General features: G+C 46.3%; 1 protein-coding gene across 3 annotated transcripts in view; it reads left to right on the top strand.

Annotated features, from left to right (window-relative positions):
- Positions 1 to 17992, top strand: part of DCDC1 (doublecortin domain containing 1) — a 533665-nt gene that overhangs the window by 504245 nt on the left and 11428 nt on the right. For all 3 annotated transcript variants that reach the window (XM_088470412.1, XM_088470415.1, XM_088470413.1), the window contains exons 36-39: positions 119 to 220; positions 6044 to 6180; positions 6810 to 6974; positions 9230 to 9383. In XM_088470412.1, coding sequence (XP_088326538.1) covers positions 119 to 220; positions 6044 to 6180; positions 6810 to 6974; positions 9230 to 9383 — 558 coding nt within the window. The remainder of the gene's footprint in view (positions 1 to 118; positions 221 to 6043; positions 6181 to 6809; positions 6975 to 9229; positions 9384 to 17992) is intronic.

The raw sequence follows: 17992 nt of genomic DNA, 5'->3' as shown, positions 1-17992 counted from the left end.
AGTGTCTGATATCATCAGTTCTTACTGTATGGAAAGCTTTGTGTTACTACTGTAGGTATAAGTCAGATAAGAAGACAATGAGAAATGCTGAGCTGTATACTCTATGTCCTTGTTATAGCTGTGGAGAGATCGGAGGAGCAGAAGAACCAGCACTGGTTACAGAAGAGGAATATTCTGTCCGGCCGCAACCTGATTAAACACAAAATCAGACACCTACAAGGTAATCTCCAGGACATATCTAGGTGGCGATTATGGGCAGCACATGTTACAGGGGCACGGGTGTATATACCAGTCCAGGCATGAATGTAATGGGACTATACTATCTAGCTGGGGTGGGGGGAACTATTCCAGAGATAACATATTAGCACACACTGTTTGTGATCAGCACAATAGAACATACTGTACAGAATAGAGATGTTGTGGAATCAGCAATATATACAGATGTGTTCTCATACACTTAACCTATTTGTGCCATATGGTGCAAGACACCTGGCATGACTAGCAATCCCCCTGCTTGTGTACTTTATCATGAATTTTGAGTATTAATTGCATGCATATTCGGATATAGGGCCAGATTCAGCAGCATATGCAATAGCTATTACGGACGCAGTCAACCGATTGTTTGCTATTGCGCTTGCCTACAAACTGCACTTTGCGTGCACAGCAATAGGTTTGCGCTTACAGACGCACAAAGGAATCTATCGCAAAGTGAGTGACAGGCTGTCAGCGTCTGGGGGGTGGTGACGGGGGAGTGGTCTGAAAACGCAGGCGCATCTGTTTGTTTGAACGCTGTTTCATGGGCGTGCATAAGCCACTGTGTTGAATACGCAGCTTGAGAGCCCACCGCGTGTGAAGAGACTTACAGTGTCTACGGCTGGCCAGACCTGCTGTAAATGCAGCGTGAGTGGTCAATGTGCGTCGATGGTACCGATGTTTACGCAGAAGAGCGACATTGGATGTGAGAAGGCAGCAGCGGGGCATCTTTATGCCGGCTGAGCTTTGGCAAGTATTAGCGTATTTTAGCAGCTGCGTTCTGTACGAATTCGCAGTTGTGATTGCAATTGCGATCTGTACTGAAGGACGCCCTTCGTATACTAGGTGTTTAGGATTAGTATCTATGTTGCAAAGGAATTGGTATAAAGTCGCGGATTAAGCATATTGGTGCATGGTGCCAGGCACGGCGCTGATCAGACATATTGGACCTCTGACCTTTGCTTTTTTACCCAAATTGCATCATTTTTCCAGAATTCTGTTGTTTAGGACCTGATTCAGCAGCAGATTGAGCGATTATTTGCCATTGCGCCTGTGTATAAGTCGCTGTGCACACTTGTTGTGATTGCTTTGAGATTACATACGCACAGAGGATCCATTTGCAAAGCGAGTGTCATGTGATCAGTGTTTGGGGGAGGTGACTGAATCAGGCCCTTAGATTGCTTATAGTGTATAACTGCTTAGGATTAGTATTTTACTTACAAAGTATTTGGCACAAAGCCGCAGATTAAGGCACATAGGACCTCATTCAGACCCGCTCGCAAGCGCTATGCACTCGCAAGCGGGTCGATGGTGGGGCACTGCGCACGCAAGCCCCGGAGCGAGTGAGAAATTCACTCGCTCCGAGTGAGAAATTCACTCGCTCCGGGGCTCGCTACAAACGGGGCAGCTGTCGATGTTGATCAACAGCTCGCCCCGTTTGTAGGCGGGGAGGGGGGGTGGCTGGACAAATGGAGGCGTTACTGAAGGTACTACTGCCGTTTGTGGGCGACCCTACTGACATCACTCGTGATGTCTGTAGTGAGCTTCCTGCTCTATTAGAGCAGGAAGCTCACTGGGGCTTGCGGCAGACGAAACTCTACCACAAGGGTCTCATCACGAGCCATCGTGACCATCACCTGGCCGCTTGCAAAAGCTGTGGGTGGTCCCCCACAGCTTAGCGAGCGGCCAGGAGGCCGGCTAAAAAAAAAAAATGCAGCCACCCTCATTCAGACGCTTTTTGCTAACGGCTCTGAATGAGGCGCATGTTGCGTCTTTTTCTTAAAATATGAAAACAGGTGTAAGTGGAGACATCTATAGTAATGCATTGGGTCTCACCTATGTTTCACTTACTTACGCAGCACCATAAAACTCAGGATACTCATTATTACAGACTACTTAGCAGCCCGTCAAAATGACAGGACTTTGTTGTGCCCTCGAAAAGTCCAGTTTGAGCGCTCTAAACAGGTCACTTTTCTACCATTTCTGCTCAGCAGCTGGGGGGGGGGGGTTATGAGTATAAATCATACTTGCCAACTCTCCCTCATTGTCAGGGAGACTCCCTGAAATAGCCGCAATCTCCCTGTCTCCCTGAAGAGTCTAGTAATCTCCCTCATTTCACGTTACCCCCATTATGACACTGTTATATAACAGAAAAAATAGAGATATATACATTCAAATAGGATAATTAGTATAATTTCCCTGCATTGGTTATAAGACACAATGATCCTTATGGTTACATGTATTTTCTGAGAAGTATCAGTGTGTTTTCATCAACAAGTAGATCTTACTAACTGACTTGGGGCTCATTTACATGTGGATGTAAATCAATTTTATGACACGCCTCTCAGATATAGCAGTACACGCCCACTTTCCCGCACGCTCATAGGTGCTGCTTTCACAATCTCCCTGAAATGCTTTTTCAAAAGTAGACAAGTATGGTATAAATGTCAGCGCCGGAAGCTGTGCGCGCCTGAACAACACAACTATTGAATTGCTGCATTAGGCGCCATCTAGTGGCCCCCAAGGAGGTGAGGAGCCGCGTTAGCAGCACAATAGAAGTGGGACTATTGCCTTTAAAATTCTTAAATTATTACAATTTAAAGTCTCATTATTATTTAGAACTAGCTGAAGTACCCGACGTTGCCCGGGTTTAAATCTTCAAGTTATTAAGTTTTATTATGTGATGTCGCCCCAAATACATCCAGTGGAAGACCCAGAACAAGCTCTCTGGGTCAAAGTTCTGCCCGGCGCTCTCCGCCGTGAGGTCCGACCGGGACCCCAACCACTCTGCAGAGTGACTGATGATGGGTATATTAGGACGATGATAACACGTGGGTCAATCTGTCTTCCCCCAAATTACAGCGACACAACTGCGGATGTCTGAACACTGATTGAAAATAGCTGGATCAGGTGGTTTAATTGCAGATTTGCACCCTTGAGCAATGTTAGTAAACAACACTCAGCTGACTTTCTGTTTTCCGCCTTATCTCTGTAATTGTGCTGCGTTTTAATGTATGTTTTCTCTGGTGTTATTCTAAATAGAATAGTCATCATAGAAAAGGTCTAAGGGTGAGTGGCGTCACTCACCCTGGTGACATCCGGTATAGGGGGCATTACCTTGCGGGTAGGGGACGTGGAATCACGGCCCGAACCCCAATTTAATCACTCTGAGGGTCTGGAGATGCGGACTGCCCCCGGAGACTAGCCTCCCCAGCCATTGGATAGGCATCGGAAAGCTGCATCCGATGGCTGGCAACCATCGAATTCCCGGTATTCGATGGAAAAAGTACTCCCATTGAATCGGAAACATTGATGTTTGCTAACCATTGGCTTGCGATGTCCATCCCTATCACGTAATGCTACAGTGCAGCACCCGTCTCCTGTCACTGAGGAAGAGTCGCCACTTTGGTGTCACCTCCAGCGGGTGACACCCGGGAACGGCCCGTACCCCCCTTGTGACGCCACTGCTAAGGGGAGAAGGATGTATATTTAACCATATGACCATCCTGACCTGTAAAACTCTTCTAATCTTCTTCTTCCATGCAGAACAAGCAGTACTAATACGTGCTGTGGCTGTGCTTAGTGTTATACGTGAGGCAGATAATTAGGCGTGTTTACACATATTGAAATCTATTGCATTTATATTTAGAAGTTCATAAAGTAAAATGTGATTGTGTAATTTACCATACATGGCCACAGTGTGGCACTGTTACGCTATATACTGCCATCAGTTTCTCTCAATAGTTTTTTTGTTTAGTCAAAATATTTAAGTTATTTTATCTATTTAGCATTATAATTACTGCTGAAACATTTGTAATTCACAACAGACACAAAAAAATATCATAATATTGTTTATTTAATGAATAAAATAATAATGGAGTTTAATAAGGGGTTTAGTTACTTGAATATAAGTTTAAATTTTTCCCTAATATGTAATTTAATGAGCAACAATTACCTAGTGTGAAAATAGACAAACTTATATATATATATATATATATATATATATATATAATCAGACTGGTCTGAATGTTTCCAGAGTGAGTATATCTATCATACTTACCGACATTCTGGCAGCCCCCTCTGTTATCGTGGCCCCGCCCCCACTTTACAATGGCGATATTATGGCATGGCTACAATGACGCATTACAGTGCGAATTGCGTCACCGCCCCCCTGGATCGCCCGCTTTCGCTCGCTAAGTGGGTGCGGGCTCGGGGGGCGGCGGCCATTCTGGGAGACATGCCTACTCTTGCGGGGGGCTGGGAGCGGCAACCGATTTTCGTGAGGCTCCCGGAAGTCCCGGGAGAGTAGGCGAGTATGTTATAGAGATATATATATATATATATATATACTGTATACACACATATATATTGATATAAGTTATAGATGTGCTCTGTGATAAAATATGTGCAGACAGTAGCAGTGGATGTATGCTCATTTCAGTATATATCGTTGATGTCAGTACATGTTGCAGCGCTCCTAGGCAGCTCACACAAGAGACCTGTGACTGAATTCCCACGTGTCTATGAGCACCGTGGCCGTGGCACAAACATCACCGTCATTATCCTGCCAAGTGCACCGGTCCTAGCACAGCGCATGCTGGGAGCAGTAGTGTACACAATGTATTTACTTCAATTGGATAACATGGCTAAAGTTTCATTCTGCCATCTATGTGACATGGAAGCAAATGGCTGAGGAGTGACACTATGACATATAAGTGTAAGAAAAAGACACATACATGTATAAGTGGCAGTGCATACATTATCTATTGCACAACGTTTATGGTGTGGACTTCTCCTTTAAGTGTGAAATGTTCTGTTTATATGGGTATATATCAGTGGCGTCCCTCCCCGTGGTGACACCTGGCGTGGGGAGAGCAGTAGTGCGTGGCATAGCTGCGTGCTGACAAAAAGGGGTCGTGGCCTCGTGGGTAGGGGCATGGAATTGCCTTACGGCCCGAACCCCCATTGTAATCACTCTGGGGGGTACGCTCCTTGTTATTGAAAGATAGCAGTTATTGTACTCTGGGGGGGGGGGTCCTGGAGGTGCGGACTGCCCCCGGGGGCCACTCTGTGTGCAGTGCCGGTTCCCTCACTGTGTAGGGATTGACTTCGGAAGTCCTGCATCGAATAGTTGCCGGATTTCAAACATCAAATCATGCGATGGCAACTAGCCATCGCTTTGCAACAATTCAATACTATAACATCATGATGGTTATAGTACTGGCTAAAAAGGAGTGGAGCCTGCGGGAAAGGGGGCGGAGTCCTGAGCCAGCTGCATCACTTTGGGGGTGTGCCCAGCACTCTCCGAGATTCCCGCAGGCTCCGCCTACACTGAGAATAGATGCCGTGTGCATGCGCATGTCATCTAAATTCTCCTACTGCACAACCGCTGCTCTACTATGCAGAGCAGGGGTGTGTCCTCCCCCTCCCCAGCCAGCCATTGGATGGGCATCGGAAGGCTGCATCCGATGGCTGGCAATCATTGAATTCCCGGTATTCAATGGAAAAAGTACTTCCATTGAATCGGAAACATCAATGTTTGCTAACCATCGGCTTCCCATGTCCATCCCTATCACGAAATGCTACAGTGCAGCACCCGAATCCTGTCACTGAGGGGGAGTCGGCACTTTGGTGTCACCCCCTGGCGGGTGTCACCCAGGTGCGGCCCACACCACCCTTGTGATGCAACTGGTATATATATATCTGACAAGGGGGCGATATAACGGGACAATCCTCTGTATATATAAATGTGAGACGTTACTTTATATCTCCTGTATCTTCTGCCTGTCAGGTCGGCGTGTAACATCTCTGGCTCCTCCCAGCATGGTCCCCACCAGCAGTCCTGCTCAGCCTGTGCTAGTAGAAGGGGGATGGACTGAGGTCACCAATGAAGAACTGAAGCTGCGAGAAGAAATAGAGAGCGTGGAGGTGACTTTCTGTCCTCTGTAGATCGTTTACACATATAGGGCCTTATTCTGAGTCTGACGCAGTGCAGAGATTATCTGCTGCGCAAGGGTCTGTGTCGCACTGAGCATGTGTCCAGATAGCGCAAGCACAGAGACGGAGTTTTTAGAAGTGGAGATGTTGCCCATAGCAACCAATCAGATTTTACTTAACATTTATCTAGCACCTTCTAGGAGATAATAGCTAGAATCTGATTGGTTGCTATGGCAACATCTCCACTTCTAAAAACCTGCGCTTTAGTACATACAGTATACCCCATAGTGTTGAATGAATAATCCCAATAATTGAAGACATAGAAGCACAGCTCAGGGTGTAGGAGAAGGTGCAATATACAGGTGTACCCTTTGCTAGTGAATAGTAGTAAGGGATGCTCAGCGGTGCTTGGCTGAAGTCTTCTCCAAAACACAAACCGCAAGCCTGAAAGTGAGGATTTCCTAATGGCCTTTATTTCATGCATTCTGATATATCACAGTTGCACCACGTTTACTGTCCTTGTACAGATGTTTACTATCACCAAATTTGGTAGATTTATATACAGAGTTCTCCTTAATTAATAACGTGGACCACAAATAGTGTTTCTGGTTCTCTCCTAGATGCACCTGTCCAATATGCAGGTTCCCCATACAAATATACATCCTGTGGTTGCAAACAGCAACAAAGCACTTTACAACTTTCCAGCTATGAAACGTGTCTTGGCTTACATCAACGGGGGCAACGCAGATCACGCAGTGTATGCTTGGGGCAAATCCCGGGAGGAGGTAAGAAGAGGCTGCCTTTACTCTCGTCCTCTCAGAGCAAACGCTATACATTTCTATATAAGTCTACATTACAGCCATTAGAGCTAGCCTGTGTTCTACACAGCAGTAATCGCAGTTCACCAATGTAGCTGTCATCACCACAGTAACTATTATAGATATACGCTCCTGCTGGGGTCCCATAGATCGTCTGTACATCTGGTGCAAAAGATGCATATATCATTATTACTCCTCTAAAGTTCCCCTGTTGCTATTGGCCACACACATTGCACAGTAGCCAGTCATGTTATGGGCTGAAGCTACATTCATCACTTTATTAGGCCTCTCCTTCAAACCCCACATCCAGGCCCTCTCCCATTGTTACCGCATCCACTTCCGTAATGTCTCCAGGATTAGACACTTTCATACTCTGGAGGCAACAAAGACCCTCATCCAATCTCTCTGCTAGACCCTTGTAACCTCCTCCTTATATGGGCTTCCTGACTCCAGTCCTGCTCCACTTCAGTCCATCCTTAATGCTACTATGCTGCTTATCTTTCTGCCCAGACTCTCTGCATCTACCTCCCTTCTCTGCCTGGTGCTACACTGGCTTCCCTTCCCCTACAGCAGGGACGGGGAACCTCAGGCCCGGGGGCCGTATAAGGCCCCCAGAATAATTTGGTTTGGCCCTCTGACTATTTTCTGCTAGCCTCATCTGGGTAGCAGGTTGCCTAGAATAGCACCCAGCATCCACAATCTATGCAGCAATGCCACCTGGAACGTCCTTAGGACGCTTCAGATGGTCACACCGCTGCCCTTACAGCTCCCCGGAACATCCTCAGGATGCTCCAGGCATTGCTGTAATCACTGGCGATTGTGGTCCCGTCCCCGTGTGACGTCACACGGAGGAGGTGTGGCCTGCACCGGGCCCGCCAATAATGTTATATATCAAAATGGCCCTCGGCAAAAAAAAGGTTCCTCACCCCTGCACTATAAAATCCTCACCCAGTCCCCTCTCCACACTCAGCCAACAACCTCTGTCTCTCTTCCCAACCGATAACGTCTTCCCTCTCTCACCTGCCGGATTTCACCCATGTTGCTCGTCTTCTCTAGAACTTCCACCCTCCCCTATTAGACTCTACACCTCGCTGCAAAGCTTGTCTGTAATATAATGGTTTGCACTTTATAACCTGTTATGATTGCACTTTATCCCTATAACTACTCTGTAAGGTGCAGCGGTCCTTTTATGGCACCCTATAAATAAAGATTATTATTATTATTATTATTAATAATAATAATTATAAAAAAAGCAATAATAATAATTTGAATAATAATAATAGCAAGTAGTAATATAATACTGAGGCATGAGGCATCTCTACAGTACATCCTATTTTCTAAGAGCTGTTTTAGGTCCTGATTCAGCACGGATCGCAATTGCAACTGCCGCAAGATTGGCCGCTTGTTCAGTACTGCGGATGCCTATGCACTGTGCTGTGATTACACACGCAGATAGCAATCTATTGCAGAGTGAGTGACAGGCTGTGAGTGTTTGGAGGTGGTGACTGGGGAGTGGTTGGAGAACCGCAGGTTCACCTGTACGTTGGAACGCCGTTGCATGGGCGTGCATAAATTAGCCACTGCGATTGCCTACGCAGCCTGAGTACTCACTGTGTGCGAGGAGACTTGCAATATCTGAGATGGGTCAGACCTGCTGTGATTGTGTGTGACTGGCCAATGCGCTACGATGTTATCGATGTGTACGTAGGACTGCGAGGTATTACGGATGTGAGAAAGCAGCAGTGGGCGCTGAGCGGTGGCAGACATTAGCATATTTTCACATCTTCATTGCGTGCGATTACACAGCTGCGATCGCAATTGTGATCTATACTTTGCTTTGACTGCGTATGTAAAGCACACTCTGATGTAGCGATCATGCACTTCTCTGTATACTGCCGTGCATGCATTGCTAACACACTCCAGGATTGCTTCTTTTAATACTTGGAAGCAAAGTCTAATGCTTGGTGTGGGTGCAAGTGACCTCTATGGGCAGTAAATTGCTAAATAGAACCCTTTAGTTTTTGCATTGCTTTGGTTCATTTTCCAGATTGAGAAAACGCCATCACTCTTTTACTTTTAAACAAAGCTGAAGTAAAAAGCCAACATTAGGTTGAGCGTTACATTTGGCCTTCATGCTTCATGCATTAGATATTCATTTTGTTTTAGTTAATACATTTTATTAATAAAAAATAAAATCCATGTTCACATTTGTTTCCCTGTAGTTACTGGATGATTGTACTTTAAAGTTAGGCATGCAGCACCAGCCGGCGGTGACACTGTATACCGCAAGCGGTGAGCAAGTGCCATCTTGGAATAACATCACTAAGGACATGCTCTTATGTGTATCGGCGGGGGAGCCATTTATAACCAAAAAAGGTCAGTGCACAAATCTATTCTGTCACTACACACAAACACCTAATAAAAATATAGTGCACACAACACACAATGTTTCTATTGATTATTAACTTAGTTGTTACCAGGGTTCTACCATTGGCAGCTGCCTAGGGCGCCTGGATCTAGGGGGTGGTGCCACTGAGTCACAGTTGTACTTATTGCAGGAGGCGGCTGTGGAACGTATAAGACTCCGCCTCCCTGAGGAGTTGGGTATTGGTGGTTATAATGGCCATTAGGCTGAAGTTTTGCCTAGGGTGCAAGAAACCTTGCACCAGCCCTAGTTATTACAGTGTGATATAGTGAGCATTCTAATACTAACAAATATCATATTTCCACTTAGATGCATATATTCTGCTCTGGAAAGTAAGTTGGTATAGATATCGCTGGAAAGCAATAGGCAACTCCCCCCAAAAATCTAATAATTAGAATTCAACTAGTTTTAATTCCACAGTAACATAAGAAAAGACTTTAACGTAGAAGTTCTACTGCTGGGATTTATTCTCAGATATATGCAACATATATGGAGTTGTATGTGAAAATGGGTGCAAACATTAGCATGTTTCTATGGGATGAGTTGGGGGAATTTGGGCACTGACAACAAACGTGGGATAGGAGCACTCACCTCGTTTTATATAACAAGGTTTTGTTTGTGAGTCAAGATATTTCTATAAGATTTAATCCCAACATAGGTCTGTGTCTGGATCTGCATCAGGGACCCTTACAATATACAGAGGCCCGGTCCCTGGTGGTCTGTTCCTATCAAATATTGGCAATGACCCAACATGGCATGGCCATGCCCCCTTCAGCACCACACTGCTGTGAAGGAGCCTGAAAATCACAATGTGGCATTGTCACGCCCAGAGACAGATCTACTGTGAAACTAATAAAGCTGAAGCTTCAGGGCCCCTAACCCCAGAGAGACCCTGAAGCTAATTTTTTTTTAAATGAGTGAATTTTTCAACAAAATCAATGGAGTTTTTTAAGTGTGTGTTATTAATAAAGGTTATTTAGTGATAGAATCATAAGCCAATGGGTTAAAGTACTTAATATTGACCTTAGAATATGCTCTACAGTAGTGCATGTAGAGGGGGGGTTTCTGAGTACCCAGAAACCCCCTCTGGTCAATACTGGCCAGCAGACACTCTATCTACAGCTGTGACCATAGGATGGCTCTTATGAGTCGGACGGGCACAGAATAGAGAGCTGCTGTCAGTGTCACTGATGAGCATGCAGCGTGGGGGAGAGACCTGACACAGGGATTCCAGAGATCACACTCAGGAGCATCTATAGCTGGGATCCTACAGAGGAAGTGAGTAAGTTTTGGTTCTGTATGTGATCTATCTACAATCTCTCTCTCTCTGGGTGGTTTCTACATCTATCTATCTACAGTCTCTCACTCTCTGGGGGGTTTCTACATCTATCTGTTTCTATATGTACCATGTCCCACTCTTTGGGGGGGTTTCTACATCTATATACTGTCTCTCACTCTCTGGTGGGTTTCTACATCTCCACCATTTGGGCCTCAAGGTCCTTGCAAGGGCAGCAAGGCACTTTGGACCTTGCTCGATGTTGCCCTATTGTTGCTGATTGCAAAGGGGCCCCCTAACAGTTCAAGCTTCAGGGCCCCAAAAATGTAGATCCGCCACTGGTCTCTCCTGTGTCAAACTGGGATCTGGAACATCTCATGGCATGTTTTTGCTGCATTGTACTCACTGTGCACTTCATTGTATATTCATTCTTATAAACTGTCTATCGTCAGCAGGCTGATAAACCACATAAATGAACCACATTTAATATTGCTAAACTTAACTAAAATAAAGACATGAGCCCAGAATGTGGCATTCAAAAATGATCAGCTTTATTTATAACAGATGAGTGGTAACAGAAGAAATAATGGCCAGCTGTTCAGCGTCCACTTGACTTAAGCAAATAACATCACAACCTGTGAGGGCCAACTATCCATTACCAAACACAAGTGTGAGATAAAAACTTACAAGGGCCGACCTATTCCTTTCTAAGCAAGTGAGATGTATACCAATACACTATCCAGGCCCGCTCAGGTGAGAGGTGCTGCTGACCCCATTAGGGTGAAATCAGCCTACCCAGTGTATTGAAGGGGAACGCACAACCCAGACTGCAGCAAGTTGGACGCTGGACAGACGGTCTTTCCTACCCAAACAAAGCTGATAATGAAGACACAATAGGGAATGGCGGGTGGGAAGGTCAGCAGACAGGGAGGCAGATCAAGTAACAGGCAGGCTTTGTGAATAATATGAACACATCCCCTAATGCTACCCACTACCATACTATTTGACCTTATAGTCACCCAAAAAATCAACTCCCGTAAAATCCAGCCTATCAACATTTATTAACCCTATCTGCCCCTGACTGGAGTTTTAAGGCCGTCAGGTCTATCCGTCTCTCCCTTATTCTTTTATACATTAATGATGTGCTATTAACCTATGGTAAACCTTTGTTATAAGCAGAGCTAGTGCTGAATTATTTCTATTTACTGCAGCATGGAGGGATATATTATTACAGCACATAGCCTGCAGATAAAGCGGATACTGCTTCACTGTGTGCACAAGCCAACGGCGCAGCCTTTAATATATTTTAGAGAAGCGGCAATAACCTCTTTTTTTGTGGAAATGTTGAAAAAAGAGGTGTCCCCTCGTAATCTAACCCTCAGGAGTCTTTTAAAACATTAAAAAACGGTATTTCAGTAGAAAAGAGCAAACGTTAATATTAATGAAAGGGGTGGTTCCAAAGTGGAAGAAGGCGGGGCCATTGTTTCCTCGGTTTCTCTCTACGCATTTCCCTCAGGTCACGCAAACCGAGCGTCCTTTATACAAAGTTAGGAGCATAGCAGAAGTTTATTGCATGCCTGCATAATTTAATGGAGAATAGAAGTCCTACACAGAGGGGATTTCTTATTTGCCTTTGTGAAGCTGGACAAGCGAAACGCGCGTGTTCGCTGTTAATGTGTGTTGTTGTGTGTGGTTAACACATGCTAATAAAAAACTAATGCCAATTTTAAAAAAAGTAATAGCTCTACCCGCTACTGACACTAGAGCGGGATCCCTGCAGCAGCAATACAGGGGACATAAGAGCATTGCATCACACGCTGCAGATACCTGAGCGGGACCCCACGGCAGCAATACAGGGGACATAAGAGCATTGCATCACACGCTGCAGATACCTGAGCGGGACCCCACGGCAGCAATACAGGGGACATAAGAGCATTGCATCACACGCTGCAGATACCTGATCGGGACCCCACGGCAGCAATACAGGGGACATAAGAGCATTGCATCACACGCTGCAGATACCTGAGCGGGACCCCACGGCAGCAATACAGGGGACATAAGAGCATTGCATCACACGCTGCAGATACCTGAGCGGGATTCCTGCAGCAGCAATACAGGAGACATAAGAGCATTGCATCACACGCTGCAGATACCTGAGCGGGACCCCACGGCAGCAATACGGCAGACATAAGAGCATTGCATCACACGCTGCAGATACCTGAGCGGGACCCCACGGCAGCAATACAGGAGACATAAGAGCATTGCATCACACGCTGCAGATACCTGAGCGGGACCCCACGGCAGCAATACAGGGGACATAAGAGCATTGCATCACACGCTGCAGATACCTGAGCGGGACCCCACGGCAGCAATACAGGAGACATAAGAGCATTGCATCACACGCTGCAGATACCTGAGCGGGACCCCACGGCAGCAATACAGGAGACATAAGAGCATTGCATCACACGCTGCAGATACCTGAGCGGGACCCCACGGCAGCAATACAGGAGACATAAGAGCATTGCATCACACGCTGCAGATACCTGAGCGGGACCCCACGGCAGAAATACAGGAGACATAAGAGCATTGCATCACACGCTGCAGATACCTGAGCGGGACCCCACGGCAGCAATACAGGAGACATAAGAGCATTGCATCACACGCTGCAGATACCTGAGCGGGGCCCCACGGCAGCAATACAGGAGACATAAGAGCATTGCATCACACGCTGCAGATACCTGAGCGGGACCCCACGGCAGCAATACGGCAGACAGTTGATCATTTAGCGCATGCAAATATATGCGTGATTGTTATACATGTAAGTTAGCAAATACCGGTGAGCTGTGGTGAGTCATTGTAAAACCACAGTGTTATCAAGTTTGAACTACATGTCGGGAATTAAAGGCTAGTATAAAGCCATATTAAACTTTAATAGTGAAAAGATAATAGATCCAACACAGTACTGACATCTGGAAGAACTCACTAGCCCTTACAGTCATGAGCAAAACCCCGGGAATTTGCAGAGGCACATGGAGTCGACCCAGGACCTGAAAGGATCTGACCCGTGTTGACAGTCCTGGGTCCGCAACCCTGCAATCGCCCAGGGTTTTTCCTGGTATTTGCGACCCGTGTCAGTACCCCGGCTTATGTCTGAAAATGGATATGTTCAGTATCCCGACACCTGTCTGAATCTCGGCATCCCGACTGCGGGCATCCAAAGGTAAGTAGCAGGGTTGGGGAGAAAGATAGGGTTAGGCACTAGGGGGAGGCTTAGGGTTAGGCACTATGGGGGGAGGTTAGGTTTAGGCACTAGGGAGGGATGTTGGGTTCAGGCATCGGGGAGAGAGTGTTAGGGTATGGAGAGGTGAAGGCTAAGGATACCTACCGACAGGTGTTGGTATCCTAACCCTGTCGGGGTACCGACGTGTCTGTATCCTAACCTTGTCGGGGTGCTGACATCATCTCCAAGTGTCCACTGTTAGATGGAAGACCGGTGTGAAGTGTGAGGACCCGGGCAGGGCCGGCTCCATGGATCTGAGCACCCTGTGCCGGCTTGTTACTATGCACCCTGCAATCGCGCGTGGCCTCATTACCATAGGCCCCCTAAGTGACGTTATTTGCCCGCCTCCAAATAACGTCACGCTGGGGGTAATGCCCAGCCCTCTGTCACTGGCTGGGCTTCCCCCAGCCCTCTCCCATCAGTTAATGGATGCCGCGCGCTGCATCCATTCACACTCCGGGGTCCGGCACTGCCGCACAGCTGCGGCGGTGGGGGACCCCAACCTCCCGATTTGACCACCCGCGGGCCACTTCAGCCCACGGGTGGAACAGCTGAAATCGGGATGTTGTGGAGGGATGCGCCCTCTATGGGTGGCACCCCTGTGCAACCGCACTGGTCGAACGCCCCTAGAGCCGGCCCTGGACCCGGGTATAACTCAGGACCATCACCCAGGTTGGAAAGGGGTAAGTACTGAAACCCTGGCTTCAGCTCGTGTTCGGTGTCCAGGGTCCGAGCCGGGTTAAAGCCGAGGTTTATGTCTCTGAATATTACTTCACTGACGGAGTTTAATTGAGATACAAAAGTAATACAAAGTAACAATAGAAGAGATATAAATGTGTGGACAAGAGGGTTAAAAGCAAATGTTAATTAGATATAATCAGTCACATAAACCTCAGATATCTCCACCAAGCAGATAGGAGTTTCCCAGGGGAATTATATATATGTACATGTATAAATAAATAATCACTCTCGCCATATAAATATATAATCATACCAGGGGAACAAATGAATATTGATTCAGATTACCATCTCTGAAATAAACAAAGGGGAAGAGTGAAATATACATAGGGAAGAATTATATCCTCTGCAAGAATAAAGGGACTGACTTCCTGAGTGAGAAATTGCCCCTGTATAACACACATACTGCATATTATATGATACATTGCACTGCCACATATGATCATTGATTCAAACTACACACGGCGGACTTATTTTTTTAAAATGTTATATATATTGAAGCATTGTAAAAAAAAACTATACTGATACATATTGCTGTTTAGAGTACAGTACATGTAAAGGTTTACAATAAACAAATATAACAATTCCATGTACAATATCAAAAATAAAATTTAAATAAAATATACAGTTTGTAGACATTGAAAAAGTCTGCATTCACCACTGTTGCATTCTTATAATAAGCAAATTAATTCAATGAAAGTTTTGGTAAATTACAATTCAACTCATTTTCCTGGGGGCCTGGGGAGGAGAAGTCATCTGATCCTACATCTCATGTTAGGGTGATCGGAGGATCCTGTACCGCTAATCTAGTAAGGTACCATGTAGTGGTTTTAGGCTAAAATGTATTTGTGCTCTGGTTGAGAGTGGAAGGGTATCAATGTATGGCTCCCATAGTAAGAAGAAACCCTACACTCTTTTTTCTTTTTGTAAAAGTGTTTCCACCCAATCCATTTTAAATATAAAGTGACACGGATGGCGCATACACACGGTCAGGTATGTCAGATGAACGATTGAACGATTTGCAGATGATTGAACAATTACAGCCTGTATTAAATTGAATGAAATCGACCAAATCTGACTGCAAACACATCAGATGTCAGATATTGTTATCTGACAAACGGGAACGTGCATCGTTCATCGTTCATTGTTACCCACTTGTCAGATTTTTCTTTCAGATATGAACGATTGAACGATTTTTAAAATCGTTATCGTTCAGATCTGAAGAAAAGTCTGACCGTGTGTATGCTCCATTAGTCAAAAATAAAGCCTACTGAGGGGACGAACTATACTGCCAGCCTTGCAGCACTCAGAGCTAGCAAATGTTCTTACTTTCTAAAGTCATCTGCAAACCCGGGTCGAAAATTCCTAAAATTGCCCACTCTGGAGTGAAAGGGACATCATTTACCAGCTTAACCGGTATGCAGTCGGGATAACGATGGTCTAAATGCCGGCCGGCGACATCCCGTCTGTCTAATCCCGGCAAGGGTCTAATGACAGGCGTTGAAATCCCGACGGCTGTCACTTTACCTACGCCAGGAGCCCGACACCCAGCATACCAATTGAAGGTAAGCCGGGCGCGGACAGCTGCAGGGGGGGGGTTGTTTGCGGCTCCCGGGGGGGAATTAGGGTTAGGCACCCCCCCCCCCAGGTAGGGTTAGGCTAGGGGAAGGGGGATTAGGGTTAGGCACCCCAGGGGTGAGGTTAGGGTTAGGCACCCCCCCGGGAGACTTAGGTTTAGGCTGCAGGGAAGGGGGGGGTTAGGTTTAGGCACTTACAGGGGGGGTTAGGGTTAGGCACCCCCCTGGGAGACTTAGGTTTAGGCAGCGGGGAAGGGGGGGTTAGGTTTAGGCACTTACAGGGGGGGTTAGGGTTAGGCACTTGGGGAGGTTAGGGTTAGGCACCCCTAAGGGAGGGTTGGGGGGGTTAGGTTAGTGAGTAGAGAAATACTTACCTGTCGGGATCTTCATTGCCGGTCTTCCCGCTTACCCTCCACATACAGGACCTCATTCAGAGTCGGTCGTTGCGGCCGCACGGTCGTAAGGGAAAAGGGGCCGGATATGCAAATGATGCACTCGGAAGTTGCGTCCTTAAGATCGGATCGTTAGCTGGCCAACCAAGGGGAGGATGCGGCCGTAAGACAAAAAATATGCCCCCTTTTCGTACGCATTACACGTCATCTCCGGCCATATAAGGATTAATCGAGACCATCGGAACTGGTCGTAGAGCTTAAGGTTGACCATACCCTCTCTTAAGCACTACGATCAGGTCAGTGTACAAACCACCCATGTCACGTGTGCCATGACACTACTTTGTTAATTATGCAGGCCCATAAAACGCCGTTCGCATAATTAGGCACGCCTGCGTTCGGATCTCCACTCCCCCGTTTTCAAGCACCTTCCCCTGTTACCACCCACATTCTGTCACTCAAACTACCGACCTGGCTGTGTCCAAGGAGATAGAAATTTCTGATCGTAGCAGCTAGTTTGCGCACGCGCATTGCGAACTTTACGCATGCGCAGTTTAGTGAACATCGGTGGCGTACGACCGTGCGGCCGCAACGACCGACTCTGAATGAGGTCCACAGTATCTGCAAATTAAGTGCCGGAAATACTTTACTATGACAGTGGCAAATGCAGGATTTCTAGAGGGGGGTTTCCAAATGCCTGATTTTACAGTGAGTGTGGCCAGTCCATGAAGAGGGTAGAATTAGTACTTAACCAGCTTTAATAAGCATCATACAAAGTGTATTGTGTGTACTAATTCCAACATATACAGGACCAGCGATCACAGAAAGCCATTATATGCGGCAGTAGGGCCATCCTGCCTGAGCTGAATGTTTTTATTTTAGATGTGGGTACCATTCCAGAGCATGGGAGCAAGTCCGGGAGTCTGGGGGAGCAGCAGAAGAAACTAGCACTGCCCTGGACATATATGTACATATTGGGCTCTATAGCAGCACATCCCTAACAGTGCATGGTTTCCAGATCTCCTAGTTGGTGCACAGGTTATTTATTACTGACTGATACATGTTAAAAGATCCACAGGTGGTGCTAATTATTTAATTTGTGATCCTGTGAAGAAAATGCAGCACTAGTAAAATTCTATTACATTACTATTTTTATTGTGGTCAAGGTGTGGGCTGGGGAGGGGGTTTCCAGGCAGACGGAACCCCCCCTGCGTTTGCCTATGTATAGGACATGCCCAAAGGCAGTGAAAATTGTCTGCCTCCTCCTGATGGCACCTTGGGCATAAATGATTTTAGGAAG

This window comes from Taudactylus pleione, unplaced genomic scaffold, assembly GCF_031769625.1.
Source record: "Taudactylus pleione unplaced genomic scaffold, aTauple2 ptg000100l, whole genome shotgun sequence".
NCBI lineage: Eukaryota > Metazoa > Chordata > Amphibia > Anura > Myobatrachidae > Taudactylus > Taudactylus pleione.
Note: the sequence above shows the minus strand (reverse complement) of the source record. Positions and strands in the feature narration are given on the sequence as shown.